Source organism: Strix aluco, chromosome 4 (assembly GCF_031877795.1).
Source record: "Strix aluco isolate bStrAlu1 chromosome 4, bStrAlu1.hap1, whole genome shotgun sequence".
Lineage (NCBI taxonomy): Eukaryota > Metazoa > Chordata > Aves > Strigiformes > Strigidae > Strix > Strix aluco.
In genome coordinates this window covers 62,632,303-62,650,402 of record NC_133934.1, presented here as the reverse complement: position 1 = coordinate 62,650,402, position 18,100 = coordinate 62,632,303, and the positions used below count along the sequence as shown (strand labels likewise).

At 41.7% G+C, this 18,100-nt stretch overlaps 1 protein-coding gene across 1 annotated transcript in view; it reads left to right on the top strand.

Moving 5' to 3' along the window:
* The window catches only part of ADGRL3 (adhesion G protein-coupled receptor L3), a 514,763-nt gene that overhangs the window by 172,714 nt on the left and 323,949 nt on the right, over window positions 1–18,100 (top strand). The window contains exons 3-4 of the mRNA XM_074823334.1: window positions 1,657–1,781; window positions 10,843–11,089. Of these exons, the coding sequence (XP_074679435.1) occupies window positions 11,035–11,089 (55 nt within the window). The 5' untranslated portion in view covers window positions 1,657–1,781; window positions 10,843–11,034. The remainder of the gene's footprint in view (window positions 1–1,656; window positions 1,782–10,842; window positions 11,090–18,100) is intronic.

Here is an 18,100-nt window from a genome sequence, read left to right as displayed (position 1 = left end):
CTTTTCTTTTGCAGAAAGCAAGTATTTTGTCTCTAAAAATACCTTTTGCCAGAATTAGGGGGCCAGTCCCTTTGGAGAAGTGGTCACTATGTTGGTCTTTATGATGCCAGGTTGCAATGCAAGAGTGGAGGCTTCGTCTGTGAGCTGATAAAATTCCAGCTGGGTTTAAATGTTCTGTTTAGTTAAGATCTCTCTTGTAGTTTCAGCTGGAAATATCTGGCCTTTGTTTCACTTCAAAAGGGAAAAGAGAAATTTATGTGATCTGTATTATATAAATATTTTATCCATCCAGAGTTTCTAGTATTAAATGTTTCCTTTGTAGCACCAAGAGAAGAGTTGACTTTCAGCTGTCATGCAGTGGCCCCTTTGGACTGCAAATCACTGTTGTGTATAGTTGTATGATGCTCCTCATTAGGAAGGAGACCAAAGATGTTGCAGTCAGACAGCTTGTCTTGGAGGGGGGACTGTTGGCTTGGGGTAATACCACAGTACCTTCACACACAGCTGAGCCCTCATGTTTTCACTGGAGAGGGGTTTAGCAGCATTTTGTACAAGATTGGTTAGTCTTGTCCTCCAATGTTGTGAAGGCAGTAAGAGGGATGCTGAAGATATTACCTCATTTCTGTAAGGTTTGACAGGAGCTTTGCTATCCAGTTTGCTAATTGAGTTTCTGTACTAAAGTAGTAGCTTGGAAACAGACTGGGTTCACTGCTAACCTAAAAAATCTCCAAGTACTCCTTCGGAGAGGGACAAAGGTAAGGTATCTGCAAATCTCTGTGGAGGGCGTGGAAATCTTTTTGTCAGAGACTGGACTGGGTCCAGTTGCTCTTATTGGTAGGGCTGCTCCTGCAGGGATTAAGGAAATGTTGAGTATTTACCGCTTGTTATGGAAGTCAGCTGGAAATAGTCCACTTGCTGGCTAAAGCTTGGTTTCAGAGTTGAAGGGCACACATGGAAATCACCAGCCACTATCTCTTTACACCTCTATTCTCTGCAAGAGAGTGTCTTCCTCCCATTCTTTGTTGATTGCATAATATGAGGGAGGGAAGCTGTGTTTTTATGTGAGAATGCCCAGGACCTTTCATAACTAGGCTTTGGGTTAGATGGTGACCTCTGTTAGCAGAATATAAATAATAACAAAAGTATCTGTGCAGAAAATGAGTGCAATAATTAAATGTTTTTTATTTTCTTTTTTATTTTCACCCCCCACACACACCCCAGGATCAGAGAGTCTGGACTCTTGATTAATGTACAACAGAAGTCATTAGTGTGCTAAAATGTGAAAAAACAGGCTCTTTGTTATTACTACACTTACATTTGCTGTAAGGAACAGTAAATACTTTTTGTTCTGTTATTTGGCCTCTTGCTTTTTCTATTATTCCTGTGTATGTAGCTCATTGGAAAATACCACACCTAGAAATTTAGATGCAACATTTATTCTTCCGCTTGCATGTCTCTTACTTTTTTATGATGTAGAATGCTGCTTCTGTGTTATTGTCCTGCTTTCCCAGTCAGTCTATGGATTGGTTTTGCCTCACTTTCCTGCTCTTTTTATATTACATCAAGTGCTCTTTGTTTTTTCTCCTAGCAACCCACTGGGCTGCTCTATTGTCTCTAGGTCTATGAAGAAGATTTTTTTGTTTGTTTTCATTGTAGGTATGAAAACTTAAGGTTGACTGCTTGTGTTGAAAAATGCGACAAAGTTTCTCACCTGCTAACGATAATTTCTGAGAGTGTCCGCAAAGAACAAATCTTAGCTAAGATTTCTCCAACACAGCAAGGTCAGGAGCTTTTAATAAATCTTACTTCTATAGAGACTTTTTCTTAATTTGCATCATTTGGTTGAATAATGTAACCCTCCTAATATTTTCCAAGCCACTTACACTTAACTAATCACTTACACTTATCTTCAGCATAAACCTCATTGATTTTATTTCTCATTGAAAACATCAGTAGTAGCAAATATGATCCTATTGGCTCACAGTCTATTAGAAATAAAATTATATTAAATGTCTTGTGGGGTGTGAAGAGGTTAAGTCAAGGAGAGTCGTCTGAGAAAGTCATCCTGGTGTAAAACATAAATCTGGTTTATATTTAAACTACATGTCACCCACCAGCCAAAAATAGCAATGATCATTAAAACCCAATTTGCTGCTAAACATTAATAGACATTTATTACATCATAACAGTTCTGGAAGACAATTAAACTTAACTTTTTCGTAGATAACTTTCTTGTAAAAATATGTTATTCACCTGGCTTTTGTGATTAATCTCGTTTGCCAGTGATTTTTGTTTGAGTGTGTGTGGTGTGTGTTCAGAGTTGTGTGTGTAGGTGATCTCTTGTTACTCTAATTCTTTCAAGAGCAGTACATTTTAAACAGGAAAAGCACTTAACCTTGCTTATACTGCCTGTTAATTTCCTAATCGGCCCAAAAAGTGAAGGAAATTACACTTTCTTAGTGCAAAACAAGTAATATCTGTTACCATCCATTTGTGAAAGGAATAGTAAGCAAGAGCAGAATAAAAAGGTGCTTGAGACATGTTTTACAGATAGGAAATAGATTACAGCTTTGCTGCTGTTTTCACTGCATTTGCTCAGTGAGGGGGTACTCTTTCCCTTTTTTATTACTGCACATGTGCAAGTAGTGACTGGAGCTGGAGTAAGTCAAAGGCTGAGGAAATCCAGCGTTGTCAAAAAGTACTGCTTCGTGTGACAGATGCAGTTGTGACCCTGGTATTTTGGTGCACGTGTTGCTGTCTGTCAGGTCCTTGCTGCTGTGGGCCCTGTGAAAGAAGCCATCGTAGAGGCCAGGCTTTCTGCTTCAGCTCAGCAGCACTCAATTCTCTGTAGCTGTTGATGTCTTTAACTCTGCTGTTTAACCTTCATATCCAAAGCGCTGTGGGGCCAACTGGGCTGCAAAGGAGTGTGCCAAGAGGTGGACATAAGGCAGTCCCTTCCCCCTTCTCTGAATTGCAGGAACCACAAAAAAGGGTTCACCATTGTCTTTGCAAGTAAGATTCTTCTCTGGCATATGCCACTTTTGGAGAGTGAACAGCTCTGAAGGCCTGTGTACAATCCTCTTGTTCTTGGCTGATGTATGGGGAGGTGGAGGCCACCCATGTGGGATTTGGGCTGCCTCCTGATGAGCTGCTGGGAAATGAGAAATGGCCCCCACCTGCATTCCCCTATACCCCACAGGAAGAAAACCCACTCTCAAAACCCAATCTTGCTGTGATGGCAAATGGCACTAAACTCTTCTCTCCCTCTATATCTGCAGCTGCTGAACAATTTTGGGCAATGTAAGTTAAAGGGGTCCTTTCTGGACAGAAAGAAGAAAGGAAGAAAATTAGAGGTGGTATGAAGGAGACAGTGCGGGAAGGGAGAGATAGGGGATAGATAAATGAATATTGAAAACTATTTTAAAGGCTGCATCCAGATGCATTAATGAGTATTCCTCATCTGGTCCCAATATCACACTTCACTTAAAGATGCACTAGTTGAACTCTCCTGGAATTTTCTGTCATTTCCTTTGGCTAATTTTCTCCTTAAAGGCTGTCACTTCCTCAGGTTAAAGCAAGACCCAATGCAAAATCTGTGCTGTCACAATTACAGCCATGGTAAGACACTTGAATAAATGGGGCCGTATGTATGGAAGAGGTGATCCCTCGAAATACAGCCTCTGCTAATGGTAGCAAAGGGAAGTTAAAATTATGCTGACCCTGGCGATAAGCTTGTCTCCATTTTCAATGCACACACCACACATGTTTTATTTGTCACAGAAGAATTGCCAAAGGCTCTGTGGAATGCAAATAAGCATTGCGAGAGTATTGTCAAACCCAGGCTTTCAACATCATGAATCATTCACAGAAAAAATTGACATTTGATTAAAAGTCATGCGAATTTCAAATCAAATAAATATGTTGAGTTATGTTTATTTACCACTGGTTTACTAAGCCTCTGAGCTGCATTTGGGTCCTATTTTTCAGCTCTTCTCTGTAAGGAGAAATTTACTTGAAAGCTGAAATTTTCATTATTGCAAGGAGCTGCCACATACTGAGAGTTTTGCAGTGAAATCATAACTGTTGGCAATACTGTGAGGAGTGCTTGCCTATGTATTATTTTCCCTCTATAAAGATGTGCTACTAACTAAAACATTTGAGAAAGGTGGTGTATTACATAGGTATAATAAATTTTTGAGAAGGACATTAACACTTCCCCAAAAATTTGCAGAACACTGTTGTAATAATTGCTGTATACGATGATGAAATAGGAGTGTTTCAGGTAGTCAGAAGTTTACGGTGCTATGCAGCTTGCTCAAAGAGCTACTTAGCTTTTCCCAAGACTTGTAGGGTTTTTCCCCTGATGGGGTTTGGAGTGGTGGGGAGGCTGACTTGCTTCTTGCCAGCTGAGAGCTGCTTTAGCAGGTGGTGCTTAACCAGTGAGAGTACCAAGTTTTTCCTAATCAGTTTTCAGAAATCCTGCTGATCCTAGGGGTGGTAATGCAATACAAACATTTGCATATTTTACCACATCCTGAGATGATACTCTGCACCTTTTGAAATTTTGCATGTGTTATCATATATTTGCGTACATGTAGGGACCTTGTGAATGAAGTGCCTTCTTCTTTTAAATCTGTAATGAAGTATATTGCTGAGGATAACCAGTAAGCACTTAAAGAAAGGCTGGAGCATTCAGTAGCTGTGATATTCATGCATATGATTCAGTACAACCTTTCTAAGCTTCTGGACCATGTTTCCAAGACTCTTCCTTTTCTCTCTGTTCCTTCCCCTGTCATCTCATGTGAAGTCACAAGATGTGTGAGTAGCTTCACTTTTAGTTTGGTTATCATTTTCTGCTGGAATTGCTTTGATCCTGGATTGAATGGGAAAACCAATAAGCCAGCTGATAGCTTAAGTTCCCCTTTTGACCTTTGGAAAAGCACAAAAGCCTTCATTTCACCTACACAGGAAGAAAAAAAAAGCTACTATATTCAGCTGGTTTGTGTTCAGGTGTGCTCTTATCAAAGGCTTGATTAATCTGAAATGAATTAACTCAGTTAACGCTCGAGAGTTATTTTGCAGCGAATCCCATAGTACATTTAGAGTTCTTTGTCACTTTGAATTATAGCCTAAACCAGTGGTTGATGAGGCTTGGTTTGAGCTGGTTCCTTGCTGCCTCGTCTGCTCCTCTCAGGGGGAGTGTAAGTAGCACTGCAGTGATACCTGAGAATCTAGGGTGAACACAAATTTATTAGACGTTGCCTTTGTTGCTTGCTTTTAAGGTTTTTAAAATTACTTCTCAGAGTGCTATGTAAGATGTAAAGGGGAAGTAAATGGGAGAATGGTCTTAGGTTTTCAGAGAGTACGTAGATGAAATGAATGTTAATATACAGGAATGTGCAATTAGGGGCAGTGGCCCAAGTGCTCTTTTTAAACCTTGTTTGGAAATAGGGACTTGAAAATACCATGTAGTTTTGTGCATATGGGGTGAGAGGTTTGAGGAGTTTCCTTCTGAGTTCACAGCCCCAGCAGAGACATGAGAAAGAATGGGAGCAGGGTCTGTGGTACAGAAAGAGGACATAGATGTGAGCAGGTTGAACCTCAAGTTGGTGAGTCCACTCACCCTAAGAAGACTCACTGTGTCTCTCACAGTGCAAATCATCTAGCAAACTTAAAACCTGAAATGAAGAGCCAAAAGCCATGGCTGCCACTTGATGTTTTGAGAAACAATAGCCTGTTTTCCTGAACTCTGTGAGAACTCTGACTTTATGAGCATTTGCAGTATAGCATGAAACTTCTCCTGGGATAAATGCAGACACAGATAAAAGTTTACAGACAATTCAATTTATGTGTCTCAGAAACATGTTCCTGACTTCTTAAAAATGCTTATGCTAAAATCTGCCCATAAATAACCACGTCCCTGTAGTGGTAACTTAAGCGAGTGGCTAGGAGTTGAAAGTGCATGTGGTTCCATTGAAATGCCAGGAGTGCAGCCTGCTTCTGTCCTGCTCCCCCTGTGTTATACCGTCAGTTATGTCTGCATGACGTTTTATGTGGCAGGTTGTGTTGCTGCCACTGCAGAGTGACTGTGGAGCTACATCCTGAGTACCTGACAGGGAAAAGGATTTGAAATAGGGTAAAGTTGTAAAGAGATAGGAGGGACAAAACTTTTTCAGTAATGTTGCAAAAAATAAATGAAAAAATGTGTTTTTCAGACAACTGATGACCAGATGTATTGGAGCAATTCTTTTGTTTAGCCATTTATAATGGGAGGGGCCATGCAGGTCATTCTTTTACTTAAAAGAAATTTTCTAACATTAAATTGCAGTTAATTTACTTTTGCAGATTGCATGCTATCTTTTTCCTTGCTTGGGTTATTTCTCTTCCCTTTCAGTGAAATTCTGAAAACATTGGAATAAACTGTCTCCAGTAGCAGATGCTGAGAATGGTGATCTAGCTTGGCCCATCAGCTTCAAGGAGTTTAATTACTTCCAAACTTTCCCCCTTGTAAATAGTGGGTTTAATCAATAGTTGTTTGAAACATGTCTCTTATTTTCTACTTAGTAAGCAACTTCTGCCAAAGGAGGAGATAAGTGCAGGAATCTTTTCTATTAAGAGATATAGAGTAATCCTTGCATCACTGTTTTGTTTAAGCTGGTTTTACTCTGCACACTTTCAGGGGTGGGGAGAAAATTGCAGCAAGTAAGACTGGATAAGAAAAAGAGGGCATTTCTATCTGGCTTTTGCTAATGAGCCCCCTTGTAAAACACTCTTGCACCTCCTGTGGCCATACCCCCACTCTCTGGAAAATGCTAGATACCTGAGGAAGGCAGGCAGCTTTTGCCATGTGAGAAGGGGTAGTGTCCAGCTTTGTGCAGGTGCAAATGCTCATGTTTGGAGGAAGGCAGTAATTAAGTGGATTTCTGACAGGTTTGGCTTGTGCTGCTCTAAATTCTACTTTGAATTCAGCCTATCTGTTCACTCACCAGATGAACTGGTTTCCTTTTCTTTTTCACCCTCCTTGTAGACCGTTGACAGATGAGCTCAGAAAATGCTCCATGTGCTGCTTGACATCAACTGCTGCAGAACAGACTTGGGTAGACGTTGAGTTTGTCAGTGTATCTATAATGCTCTTTTATGAACAACGCCTTGACGAATACTTCACTGCTCATCTCTTCATCACGAGGCCTTAGTTTCCTTTGGCTTTCTCCTATTCTGTCAGTACCGCTTTGAGTTGGATTTTTGGGAACTGCCAGCATGCAAATCAGGTTTGGGTGACGCTTGGCAGCAGATCAGACTGTGAGGGTGTCGGGGGCAGCCCTATGGGCAGAAAGGTCAGTGAGCAGAAGAACTTTCTTTTAAATCAATGCAGGCTGTGTTGTCTTTGTGGTTTGTTTCCAAACCCCTTAGGTCAAGTGTAAGCCTTAAATTTTTCACTCTGATAGTGTATCCCCTTCTTGCATCAATAAATGTAACACTCTGCATTGAATAGTTCACAGATATGTGCTCTAGTTTCTCTCTTTGGCTGTACTTTACCTGGAGGGAATCCAAAGATTAAGTTAACTTTGTTTTGCAGGCCTCTTTCTGCATCTCATAATGCTGCTTGAGAGGGGTTGTGTGACTTAAGAAAAAGGGTTCTTCCAGTAGTTTCCTATCTAGCTGTTCCCCTGCAGATATCCAGTTCACAAGCAGATTATGATTATTTGATTGAATGAAATACAAAACCACCCAGAATTTTGTAGCATTACAATGTGTTTGGTTAATATAGTGGTGCCCCATGTTATTAAACAGCTTTGGCATTTCTCCAGACACATTGTGGATTTGTTAAGATTTGTGCATGAGCTTAAGCTTAAGAGGTTGAAGTCTTTGTAGGAGCAGGCTTAGGGGCAAGGCTGTACCAGCCAGGGTGCGCAGACACAACCTGACAGGTTGTGTCCCTGGCTTGTTCTACTCTGGCAGAAAGGAAAGTAGGGCTTGGAATATTGGGCCAGATTTACAACCAGAGTAAATGGTGCATAATGCTGAGCTACTCCTATCATCTCTGTTTTGCACTGGAGCTTTTTGACTGGATATTGCTCTTTCTAGTAGGATAAAACATTTATTTGTGGTTCTGGTGGTTGCAAGGCATTAGTTCCCAAAATTAGTATTTGGACTCTGCAGAGGGCGGGTGAATCCTTTTGTTCATTCAGCCCCAGCCCATGAGACCATAGAAAAAATCCTTGAATCCTCTCATGCAGGAATATATAGACAGATAAAAACAGTTTTAAAGACCACTGTGTAACTATTTTGTTGACAATCATCCCTTCTCTGGGATAGGTAGCATAATTAATTTGTGGCTTCTTCAGTTTACATCCAAAAACCTTTTACTGCACCTTAATGTTATCTGTAAGAGATTTAGATTAACGAGAACTTGATTCAGCTTAAACAAATAAAAATCAGAAAACAAACCTCCACTCCTTCACTGCCTGCCTGAGTTTTTGCTTCAGGGAAGTGTACCTGAGCTGGGATAGCCTTCCCACGTCTCTGTATGCCTTCTCAAATTTTGTAGTGAAAAAGCTTCTCACTTCTAAAACTACAGAAGATGCTGTAGAAGAAGCATTCATAAGTAATGGCCAGTGGTGTAGTTTGGTGTGTACTGGTAGCTTCCTAAAATATAAATGGAAAACTTGATCGCTGTTTAGAACGTATGATTTAAAATATTCACGAGTTTTCTCCCCCTTTGGAAAACAGGCTTTAAATATTATCAGTGACCATTCTGATTTAGTCGCAGCTCGAGCAAAGTTTTAATTTCAAGGATGTCTATAAAGAAGTCACTTGACTGCATATTGACCTTGGGCTTTTTAGTCACCCCAGTTAGAGCTGAGAAAAAGCTTTGGAAATTAAATGTTACATTTGGAGTGAACGAATTACAGGGATAGACTGCGGAGGAGAGTAGAGCAGGAGAAAAAATCTTGGCAGTACAAGCAGATATGTTTATCAGAAAAAAATGCAGCTTCCTTGTAGACTTTGGTTCTGAACAATGCAGGGTTTGATTTAGTTGATCAGCAAAGATAGGAGGCAAAACAAAGGCCACTTTGTCATGCCAGAGTTTCAGAAATATACCCACATCACAATGGCATGCAGCACAGTTTTTGATATAGCTTTTTGGCTCAAACTGGGTTTTGGGTAAGAACAAAAGTTGGCAAAAACAGCTTCTCTGCTCAGAGAAGAATAACTTCTGTTGATCAGAGATTTTTTGGAGAGATTTTTAATTAGACCAGTGCTGTGAAGGCTGCAGAGTCTAGGGAGTTCAAAACAGATATGCAAAGTACTCTTCAATTCCTCATATTTTATCATCATTTTAAAGTCAGCAGAGAGCTAAGTCTCAAACTGATGCCATGGTTTAACTTTGTATAGTTGTGTTTTTCCTGCCAAGTTTGAGTCACTGTAGCCATCTAGCCCCTTCTTGAGAGATTAAAATGATGGGAAGCTGGAATACTTTCTCCGATTAAATGAGTAAGAGCTTCTATTCAAGCATGGATTCAGATTTTCCGTGTGCTTTCCTGTAAGTGTGTGGGATGGACAAGACCATTATTTTTAATCCTACAGTGAATAACTGCGGAGCGGTATTCGACTAGGAGTAAGTGTCTGCAGTCACTATATGGAAGTAGCTATAGGGTGAGGGTGACTTTTAGGCTCTACTTGGGTTCAAAGCCTGGTCCAGATTCAGTGATTAAAAGCCATACAGGGCACCTCAAATGGGGAGATAAAGAGACTTTTAGGCATATCATCAGCAGACATGCTCCCAAACCATTAATTACTGATCCCACTGCCTGGTATCTTGGTGTTAGCCTCAGAAGCGGAAACATAGGAGAAATGCAAAGGGGAGTGAAAGGTCTTAGCAGAAAAGAGTGCAATGCCTGGCTACCTGGGGAAGCACTGGGCTCAGTTCCTGCCCAAGTCATTCAGGACATGTAGCAGATGTATGCATAGATAATTTTTGGCCAGCGTGTCCTCCTGCATTACATAAAGTGCAGGAGGTTAAAGAACAAGTGGGATTGTTGCCTGGGTGTCTTATCCCCTGCGCTGGGACCAGCCAAGCTGATGTGTATGTGTTTACATATATTGAAAAAAGGTTTCTTTTTGAAGGGAATTGGGAGGCAGGCCAGGGAGTTCAGCTCTGTCACAACTCTCAGTTGAGTTTTCTCCTAAAGCACCGTGCTTCCAATACATGCTCACAGGTATGGCCTGGACCAAGTGGCAGTGACCTCTCTTGTTGGCAGTTTGTTGACTTGCCAGCACGCTGGCAAGTGTGCTCTTTCAGGAGCTTGCATTTACTCTTTGACCCCCCTGTATTTGAGGGGTTTGGGTGAAAAAGAAGTGGCTGGGGTGGAAACTTATTTCTGTTTAAGAGATCAGCACAGAGCCTAGGCACCAGTTAAACCCATTTCAGCTCTGGAATGTCTGTTGGCTTGTGATTTATAGACATCCAAACGCTTTCAGGAGAGTTGCACCCTGTTTTAGAAGTCCCATGTACATAGGATAGGACCTGTTTTTTCTAGTCAGCTTTCAAGCCTGTGGACTCTCTGGACCCCTGGGCATCACTGTTCCAAACTGCTGTCTTAAGCCCTGTTTTGAGAGAGGAAGCAGAGCATTAATGATGCACAAACTGGCACTCTGCACAGGGACAAGTTTTAATTTCTGTTGTACGTTGGAATGTGCGTACATATGAAGGTCTGGGGGGTGGGGGAGACACGTTTGCCTTTACAGCTGTTGGCAGCAAAGAAACACAGCAAGACTTGATTGAAAACACCTATCTTACTGTTTTACTAACTGCATTTTTTTTTCCTTTCTCATTTGTAGGTCTCAGACTCTGGATACTGGTTGTGGGATTTTTTTTATTATTATTATTATTTTTTATTGTTTTTTTTCCCCTTTTCGGATGTGAATTGAAGGCCAACAGTTGAAGTGTTGGAAGCAAGTGCAGGAGGACACTCACCTTGTTTTGTTTGAACCCTCGTTTGCTGGGATACTTTCAAGCCCTCGTTCACAGTCATGTGGTCATCACAGCTGCTGTTCTTCACAATGCTCTTAACACCGTTAGCCCATGGTGAGTGAGAGATGGTGTAAATTTGCCTATGGGAAGGGAAGAGAGAATAGAAAACAACAAGAATTTTGCCTACATCTTTTACCTAATGGTGTGGTTTTTTTCCAGGTTGTTGATTTCTCTCCTTACTTCCACCCCAGGTCTTTGAATTCCCAGGTTATGTTATGACTAGTTAAGCCGTGAAACAAAGAGCTCTGGTCACGCATAAAGATTTCTGTTACCAAGTTTAGCTGCTACGTTAAGGCAGACTTTCTTCCTCATGCACAAACCTATTCTGTTGGCTGTGTGTCAGTGGGATTGTCTCTCCTGTCTTCTGCGTGGAAATGAATTTCCCTTCTGTTAATACTGCTCAGAAAGGGGCTGCATGTTCCCCTTCAGCCACAGCTCCAGGGTGTGGGATCTTACTCATCATCATGTTAGACTGTGATGTCAAGCATATTGCAGCAGATGTTTCCACGCTCTGCTGAAAGATGGAGGCTCCCATTATCTCAGTGGCCTTGAACCAAGAAGAACCAAAATCAGTGTAGTTGCCTTAGCCTGGCACACTGTGTAGCCCATCTAGCAATGTGGAGTCATTAGGTGCAGCACCATGCTGGACAGCTAGGCTGCATCTGAGAACTGAGCTAACAGTGTCAGACACAGCTGTTGTGCTGCAGGGATGTGTGAGTTTGTGGTGGGTTGACCCTGGCTGGACACCAGGTGCCCACTAAAGCCACTCTGTCACTCCCCTCCTCAGCTGGACAGGGGAGAGAAAATACAATGAAAGGCTCGTGGGTCGAGATCAGGACAGAGAGATCACTCAGCAGCTACTGTCATGGGCAAAACAGACTTGACTTGGGAAAATTAGTTTAATTTATTACTGATCAAATTAGAGTAGGATAATGAGAAATAAAACTAAATCTTAAAAACATCTTCCCCCCAATCCTCCATTCTTCCCAGGCTCTACTCCAGACTTCTCTACCTCCTGCCCCAGAGTGGCACAGGGGGATGGGGAAATGAGGGGTGTGGTCAGTTCATCACCCATTGTTTTTCTGCTGCTCCTTCCTCCTCAGGGGGAGGACTCCTCACACCCTTCCCTGCTCCAGCGTGGGGTCCCTCCCACAGGAGACAGTTCTGCACGAACTTCTCCAACGTGAGTCCTTCCTGTGGGCTGCAGTTCTTCATGAACTGCTCCAGTGTGGGTCCCTCCCATGGGTTACAGTCCTTCAGGAACAGACAGCTCCAGTGTGGGTCCCTCATGGGGTCACAAGTCCTGCCAGCAAACCTGCTCCAGCCTGGGCTCCTCCCTCCACGGGTCCCACAGGTCCTGCCAGGAGCCTGCTCCAGCATGGGCTTCCCATGGGGTCACAGCCTCCTCCAGGCACCCACCTGCTTTGGCATTGGGTCCTCCATGGGCTGCAGGTGGAGATCTGCTTGCTTTTAACCTTCAGAGGGGTGCAAAAGGACAACCTGCCTCACGATGGCCTTCACCACGGGCTGCAGGGGAATCTCTACTCCGGTGTCTGGAGCACCTCCTCCCCCTCCTCCTTCCACTGACCTTGGTGTCTGCAGAGTTGTTCTCACTCCTCTCTCTGGCTGCAATTGCTGTTGCACAGGTTTTCTTTTTCCCTTCTTAAATATGTTACCCCAGAGGTGCTACCACTGCTGCTGATGGGCTTGACCTTAGCCAGTGGCGGGTCTGTCGGACATAGGAAAGATTCAAGCAGCTTCTCACGGAAGTCACCCCTGTAGCTTCCCTGCTACCAAAACCTTGCCACACAAACCCAATACAGAACTCTAGCAGAAAAATTTGGTCTTTTTATTAGGCAAGCAAATGTTAAGTGAAATCTGACATGTTTAATTCTTTGGAGTAAGATTTTGAGGCCTGGGGGGTTTTTTGATATGAGTAACCCAAATGTAGGCCCCAGAAGTAAGTTGCCAGGTTTCATAAGTGCTGAAGGGTTTATAGGAGCTCCTGTTTGCAGTGATGGTTGCTAAATGCTCAGAGCAGAGCTTTGGAAAAATCTTGCTGCATGATTTTCATGATGCCTAAATGGAAGGTGAACTCCCCCAAGGATGTAATTTTTAAATACTGGTCAGTGGGAGCATGTCCGTAAATAATGTGACTTTCTTTATGTAGGCTGTGGGCCCCTGTGTTTAAAATATTCATCAGACTTTTTGTTTTACATGCACTGTGTACGTGCTAAAACACTAGAGCAAAATTTTACAGCAAAGGAGGTTAAAAAAATGAAATATGTGTAATGGGCTGAACATACCTATAGAGCACAACCTGTCTGCTCATATCGCTTATAACACCTTTGGGCACAAATGTTATCTGTGCTATTGCTCTTCAAGCAAAACTCCTTGCTGACTTGAAAATTAGAATGACTGTTTAAACTGAGCCAACCAATTGGGGTGGAATGAAAGAGCTATTAGGAAGGGTGCTCTCCATCCTTCTCCAGGAAAGTTAAATGGTAAATGTTTTGTAAATCTTTATAATTAAACAATGTTAACAATTTAAATATGCCTCTGGCGGTTCTGTTTTAAATTCACAGTGCCACTGTAGCTGGAAAATTCTGCCTGATAGTTGCAGTAAATGAAAATGTCACAAGTATCGTAGGAGTTGTATTATGCTACATGTGAGCAAACACCAGACATGTAAAAATTAGGTGCCTGGAAATATTTCTACCCTTTATATTCTTCTACAAAGTAAATGTACAGGGTGTGGCTTTTGTAGTTTTTGTGTGGTTTTTGTAGCAGTTGGTGGTAAATCTGACCATCACGCATCTAACCAACACACGTGTTATCTGATCCCTATAAATTGCTAGTGAAGGTGTGGTAGAGGCTCACAGCTAGCTTTGAACATTGGGGTGTGAAGACATTTGGTCTGAGCCAAAGGATTTGGTTTTGTTCTTCCTGTTTTGATGTCTAAGATTAGCTGGGATGCAGCTACCATCTCCAAACTTCGGCCTGTTGCTTTTCTTGGGGGAAACAGGTACTGAGCATGTATCTGGTTGTTTGAGGGTGGTACGTTCCTGATACTAAATGAAGGGAGAATACTGCAGTTTAGCTGTGTAATGTGATGTTTGAGTATGTTTGGTATCAGCTAGCACTGGGCAGTCAAAAACCCATCCAGTTTCCCATGGGGACTGAAGAACATGCACATAAAAATCAGAATTGTATCAAAGATTGGAATAAATAGTCTAATGGGGCTTCCAAGGGTTTGAAATCAGAGACTGAATGTCTGATGGCTTTCAGGTGCTCTCCCTTGCTGCCCCTCTCCCTGCAAGCACCTGCAGAAGGCTGCCTAAAGTGAATGGCAAGCTGGCATCAATGCCGAGGTTCTTGCTAGCCTGAAAACAGTATATGTATGTTTAAACACATGCCACAGCCTCACTTTGCATATAAAAATAGTCCAGTTAAGCCCTGCTTATTTTCTTTAATAATCCCCTTTCACTGCATATAGAAAACTTTCATATTTTATGCTTAAAAGAACTCAAGCATTTGAGTTCCTGTTTCATGGGCTGGAACAACTCCTGTCCCCTGTAGTGATTGCCAGAGTTGACACAAACTACTTCTACTGACTGACCTTGCTGCATCTCATTCCCTTTTTGAGTTTCCTGACACAGTCTCTTCGTCTGTAGTGGTAGCTATGTTATAGACAGATTTCTTAGGCCAGTGATCTCATAAATTTGTTGGGATTTATTTTTTTTTTTTGTTGTTGTTTTGGGGTTTCTTGAGGGCTTTTTTTTTTTTTAGCTATCTTATTTCTTGGAGTATATTGTGTGACTTGGGTTGTGATGATAGGTGTGGAGTCAAAGGGTGTACGACTTCAGAGATCTGCAAGATGAAAAGTAATCTTCCAGGATACTGCCCTGGTACAATGTCATCTTGTTGATAAGCTGTAGAAATAATGAAAGGGGAAAAAGTCATGAATCCTTGCAGTTTCTTGGTGCTGATGTTAATCTGCTGTATCCTAAATGCACAGGCATTGTACTGGCTGGTTTTACTTGGACTGCTCTGATCATAGCTCATAAAAACCTGAAACCATGTGAAATACTTGAGATAATAGCAGATTTGAGTAGTGGATGGTTTCTTTACTGTTGCCCTTCACTTGAGTGGAAAATAGCTTACAGCTTGCATAGACAGCAGAACTCGGACTAGTGTGGAAGCCCCCCAGAAAGCTATCCCCTCTCCTAAGCTCTGGCAAAACCTGTAAAACCATTTGTTGGATAAAACTAAAGCTGTTGTACAAAATTAGAGAATTATACAAAATAGAAAGCAAAAATACCAGAGAATAAAAACAAACAAACATAAAACCAACAAATCACCAGCAACAACAACAAAAACAAAGGCTTAGTCATCCTTTGCAAGGGCTTTGCTATGGAAGGGCTTTTGCAACGCTGCATCCTTTTGGCCCCCATTTGGAAGCTTTTCCCAAAGCATCTGAAGACTTGGACCCCCGGGAAAGCGCTCCTTGTCTTGCATCTCCCCATGTACACCTGAGCAAACTGATCCTCTTTGTCTGTAATGGGGTGGATTTCCCGGAGGCACTTTCTGGAATGAGCAGCTGTTCTTATCTTCCTTAGCCTTCCTCCCCTTGACCCCAAACAAAGCAGATTTCTCTTTACCCACAAATGAACACTGTCAAAGTTCACCAGCGACGAGACAGACGTGACAGGCAGCAGCTCGGTTTGCAAGTCTGGAGAGATGTACACCTGCTCTGTCACATTGCTGTCATGCTCATGTGTGGCTGAGAGTTGAGATTTAAAACTTCCAGACTGCTGGACAAAAATAATAATGGAGATAAAAGGATTCAGAACTGCATGCTGCTAAGAGCAGGATAGGAAGGATACCATAGTGGTCGCTGTAGGGTGAAATTTTGCATGTCTCCAAACAAGTAACTTATTCTAGGCTTTGGAAAAGAGCTGAAGGCCTGTTGTATACAAAGATCTGTATCATCCCATCAGATTGTTTTATTACTATTTAATTGAAAATTATTTTATGGATTGTACTGTGTGCATAATTTCATGATGGGCAGTGAAGAACGATTATTTTTTTTGTTGTTGTTACTCTAATGCTTTAAGAGTCTAATCCAAAAATGGACAACCATTTACTATTATCAGATTAAAGGAATAATCCAAATTGCCTAGTTTCTGTTGGAGATAGTTACAAATGCAATAAAGTCAACAGGCATGGCAATCTGCCTGTTTCCTCTGATGCTAAACTTTTGCCCTGCGGTTGTGTCATGGGAGTGAGCTGTCAGCATCCTGGTTCCTGCTTGGGCAAAGTGGGGTGTCAGTTGAGGGGGTTGGTTCTTCCTTGGTCTTGCAGCTGCCTGGGGTTATTTTTTATATGTTTTAACCCTGTATTTGTTAATGAGTTGCAGACTGTTCCCTCCTGATGATCCATGGGGTTAGTTAGTCATTGCCATGATTACTTAAGTTTCTTAATCTTTTTTCTTGATATACAATGTGATTTTTCTGGGCTAGAACCACACACTTGCCCAAAACTAAGCAAGACTGAAGCCAGGACAAGTTAGGCAATAATATAACAAAAACCTGGCTGAAATTACAGGACAAACAATAGGTATCTGACATTAGAGTAGTTTTGCTATTGCAGCTAGGACAGGCTAGACGAGAGTCATCTGATCCTAGAGCAAGGTCCAAGTGCAGCAAAGGTTTCTTAAATAACTTTGGTGATGGAGCTAAGTTTAAGCTAAAATAAGTTCTAGTTCTGACAAGGCCTGGATCCTGGTATTTTTATGAAACTTAAGGCCTACTACTGACACTTGACAGCACCAAACTGTCAGGGCTACCATTGCTGCTGGCCCAATTCTGAACTTCCAGAAAATGAGTTGCCTCCAAGAATTTATTTATGCAGATTCATGGCATAATTGTAAAGTGACCTTCCTGCATTTAGGGCCGAGTGCCATCTTGTCTCTCTGTATGAGAATTTGTTCAAGATGGGGCTGAACAAGTTTATCGTTTGCAGAGCAGAAAATGAAATTTGAAGTCCTTTCTAGTCATTGCAGCTGCAAGGAAGAGAGCCTCGTCTGCTGTCCTGTTCTCACCCTCTGTGCTTCTGTGCCATCTTCACAATGTTTCTGGGAGACAACCGTGGTGAGGGAGGGCTCTGTCTTTGTGAAAAGATGGCGCTCAGAGGTCAAGCTGATCTCTCTAGGCACTAGCAGGTCCAGATGCCAAGCCAGTTTCTGTGGGAACGGTGGAAATATTTATTACTGAACAGCACTAGTAGTTGCCTGGTGACAATGATTCTGTTAAAGCAAGCAGCATTATCTTTCTTGGGGGAATATATGATGCGAACAAGCTGGTCCTTGGTGACAGAGTGCTGTTTAATGTGAGCTGAACATTTGCCTCACTACTATTTTAATATAGTGGAAATACTGTCACTGCTTAAAATACATACTGTGTTTCTTTTATACTTGTACAAGTGTTATGTTAGCTAGTGAATGGTGGATAATTGCCTTTTACTACAATACTCTTTATATAGTCAAAATGAAATACAAGAGACATGTTTTATTAGTTGTGAAATAGCCAAGTTGACTTCCAGGCTTCTGCCTAACTTCATTGTTTTAAAAAATTAATCATCCTTGAAATATTTATAATATTTGCTATTCTTGGCAATTTATATTACCTGCAGCCGTGCCACCTTTTCCATAGTGGAACAAGTGATCGAGGAAGGTTTTTCCTGATAAAAAGGGGTGGCTGTTCTAATGGATATACTACAGTGCTTTCATTAGCAGCAATGTACTAAAATTGGGAGTATTTAGTTCCCCATCTGATGACTGACCAATCTATAAGCTGATAGAGGGTGAAATTCAACCTTGCAAAGACTCTATACACTGTTTAATTCTTGCTTAAGCCATTAAGCAGTGCAGAGGTCTGTGTGCAGAACCACTTCTTTCATGTCTGAATTTCACACTAAATAAGGAAGATTTTAAAGGGATTTTCTGTTTTTTTTTCTTTTTTTTCTTTTTTTTTTTTTTTTATTCAGTGTTTGGCAAGTGTGTCT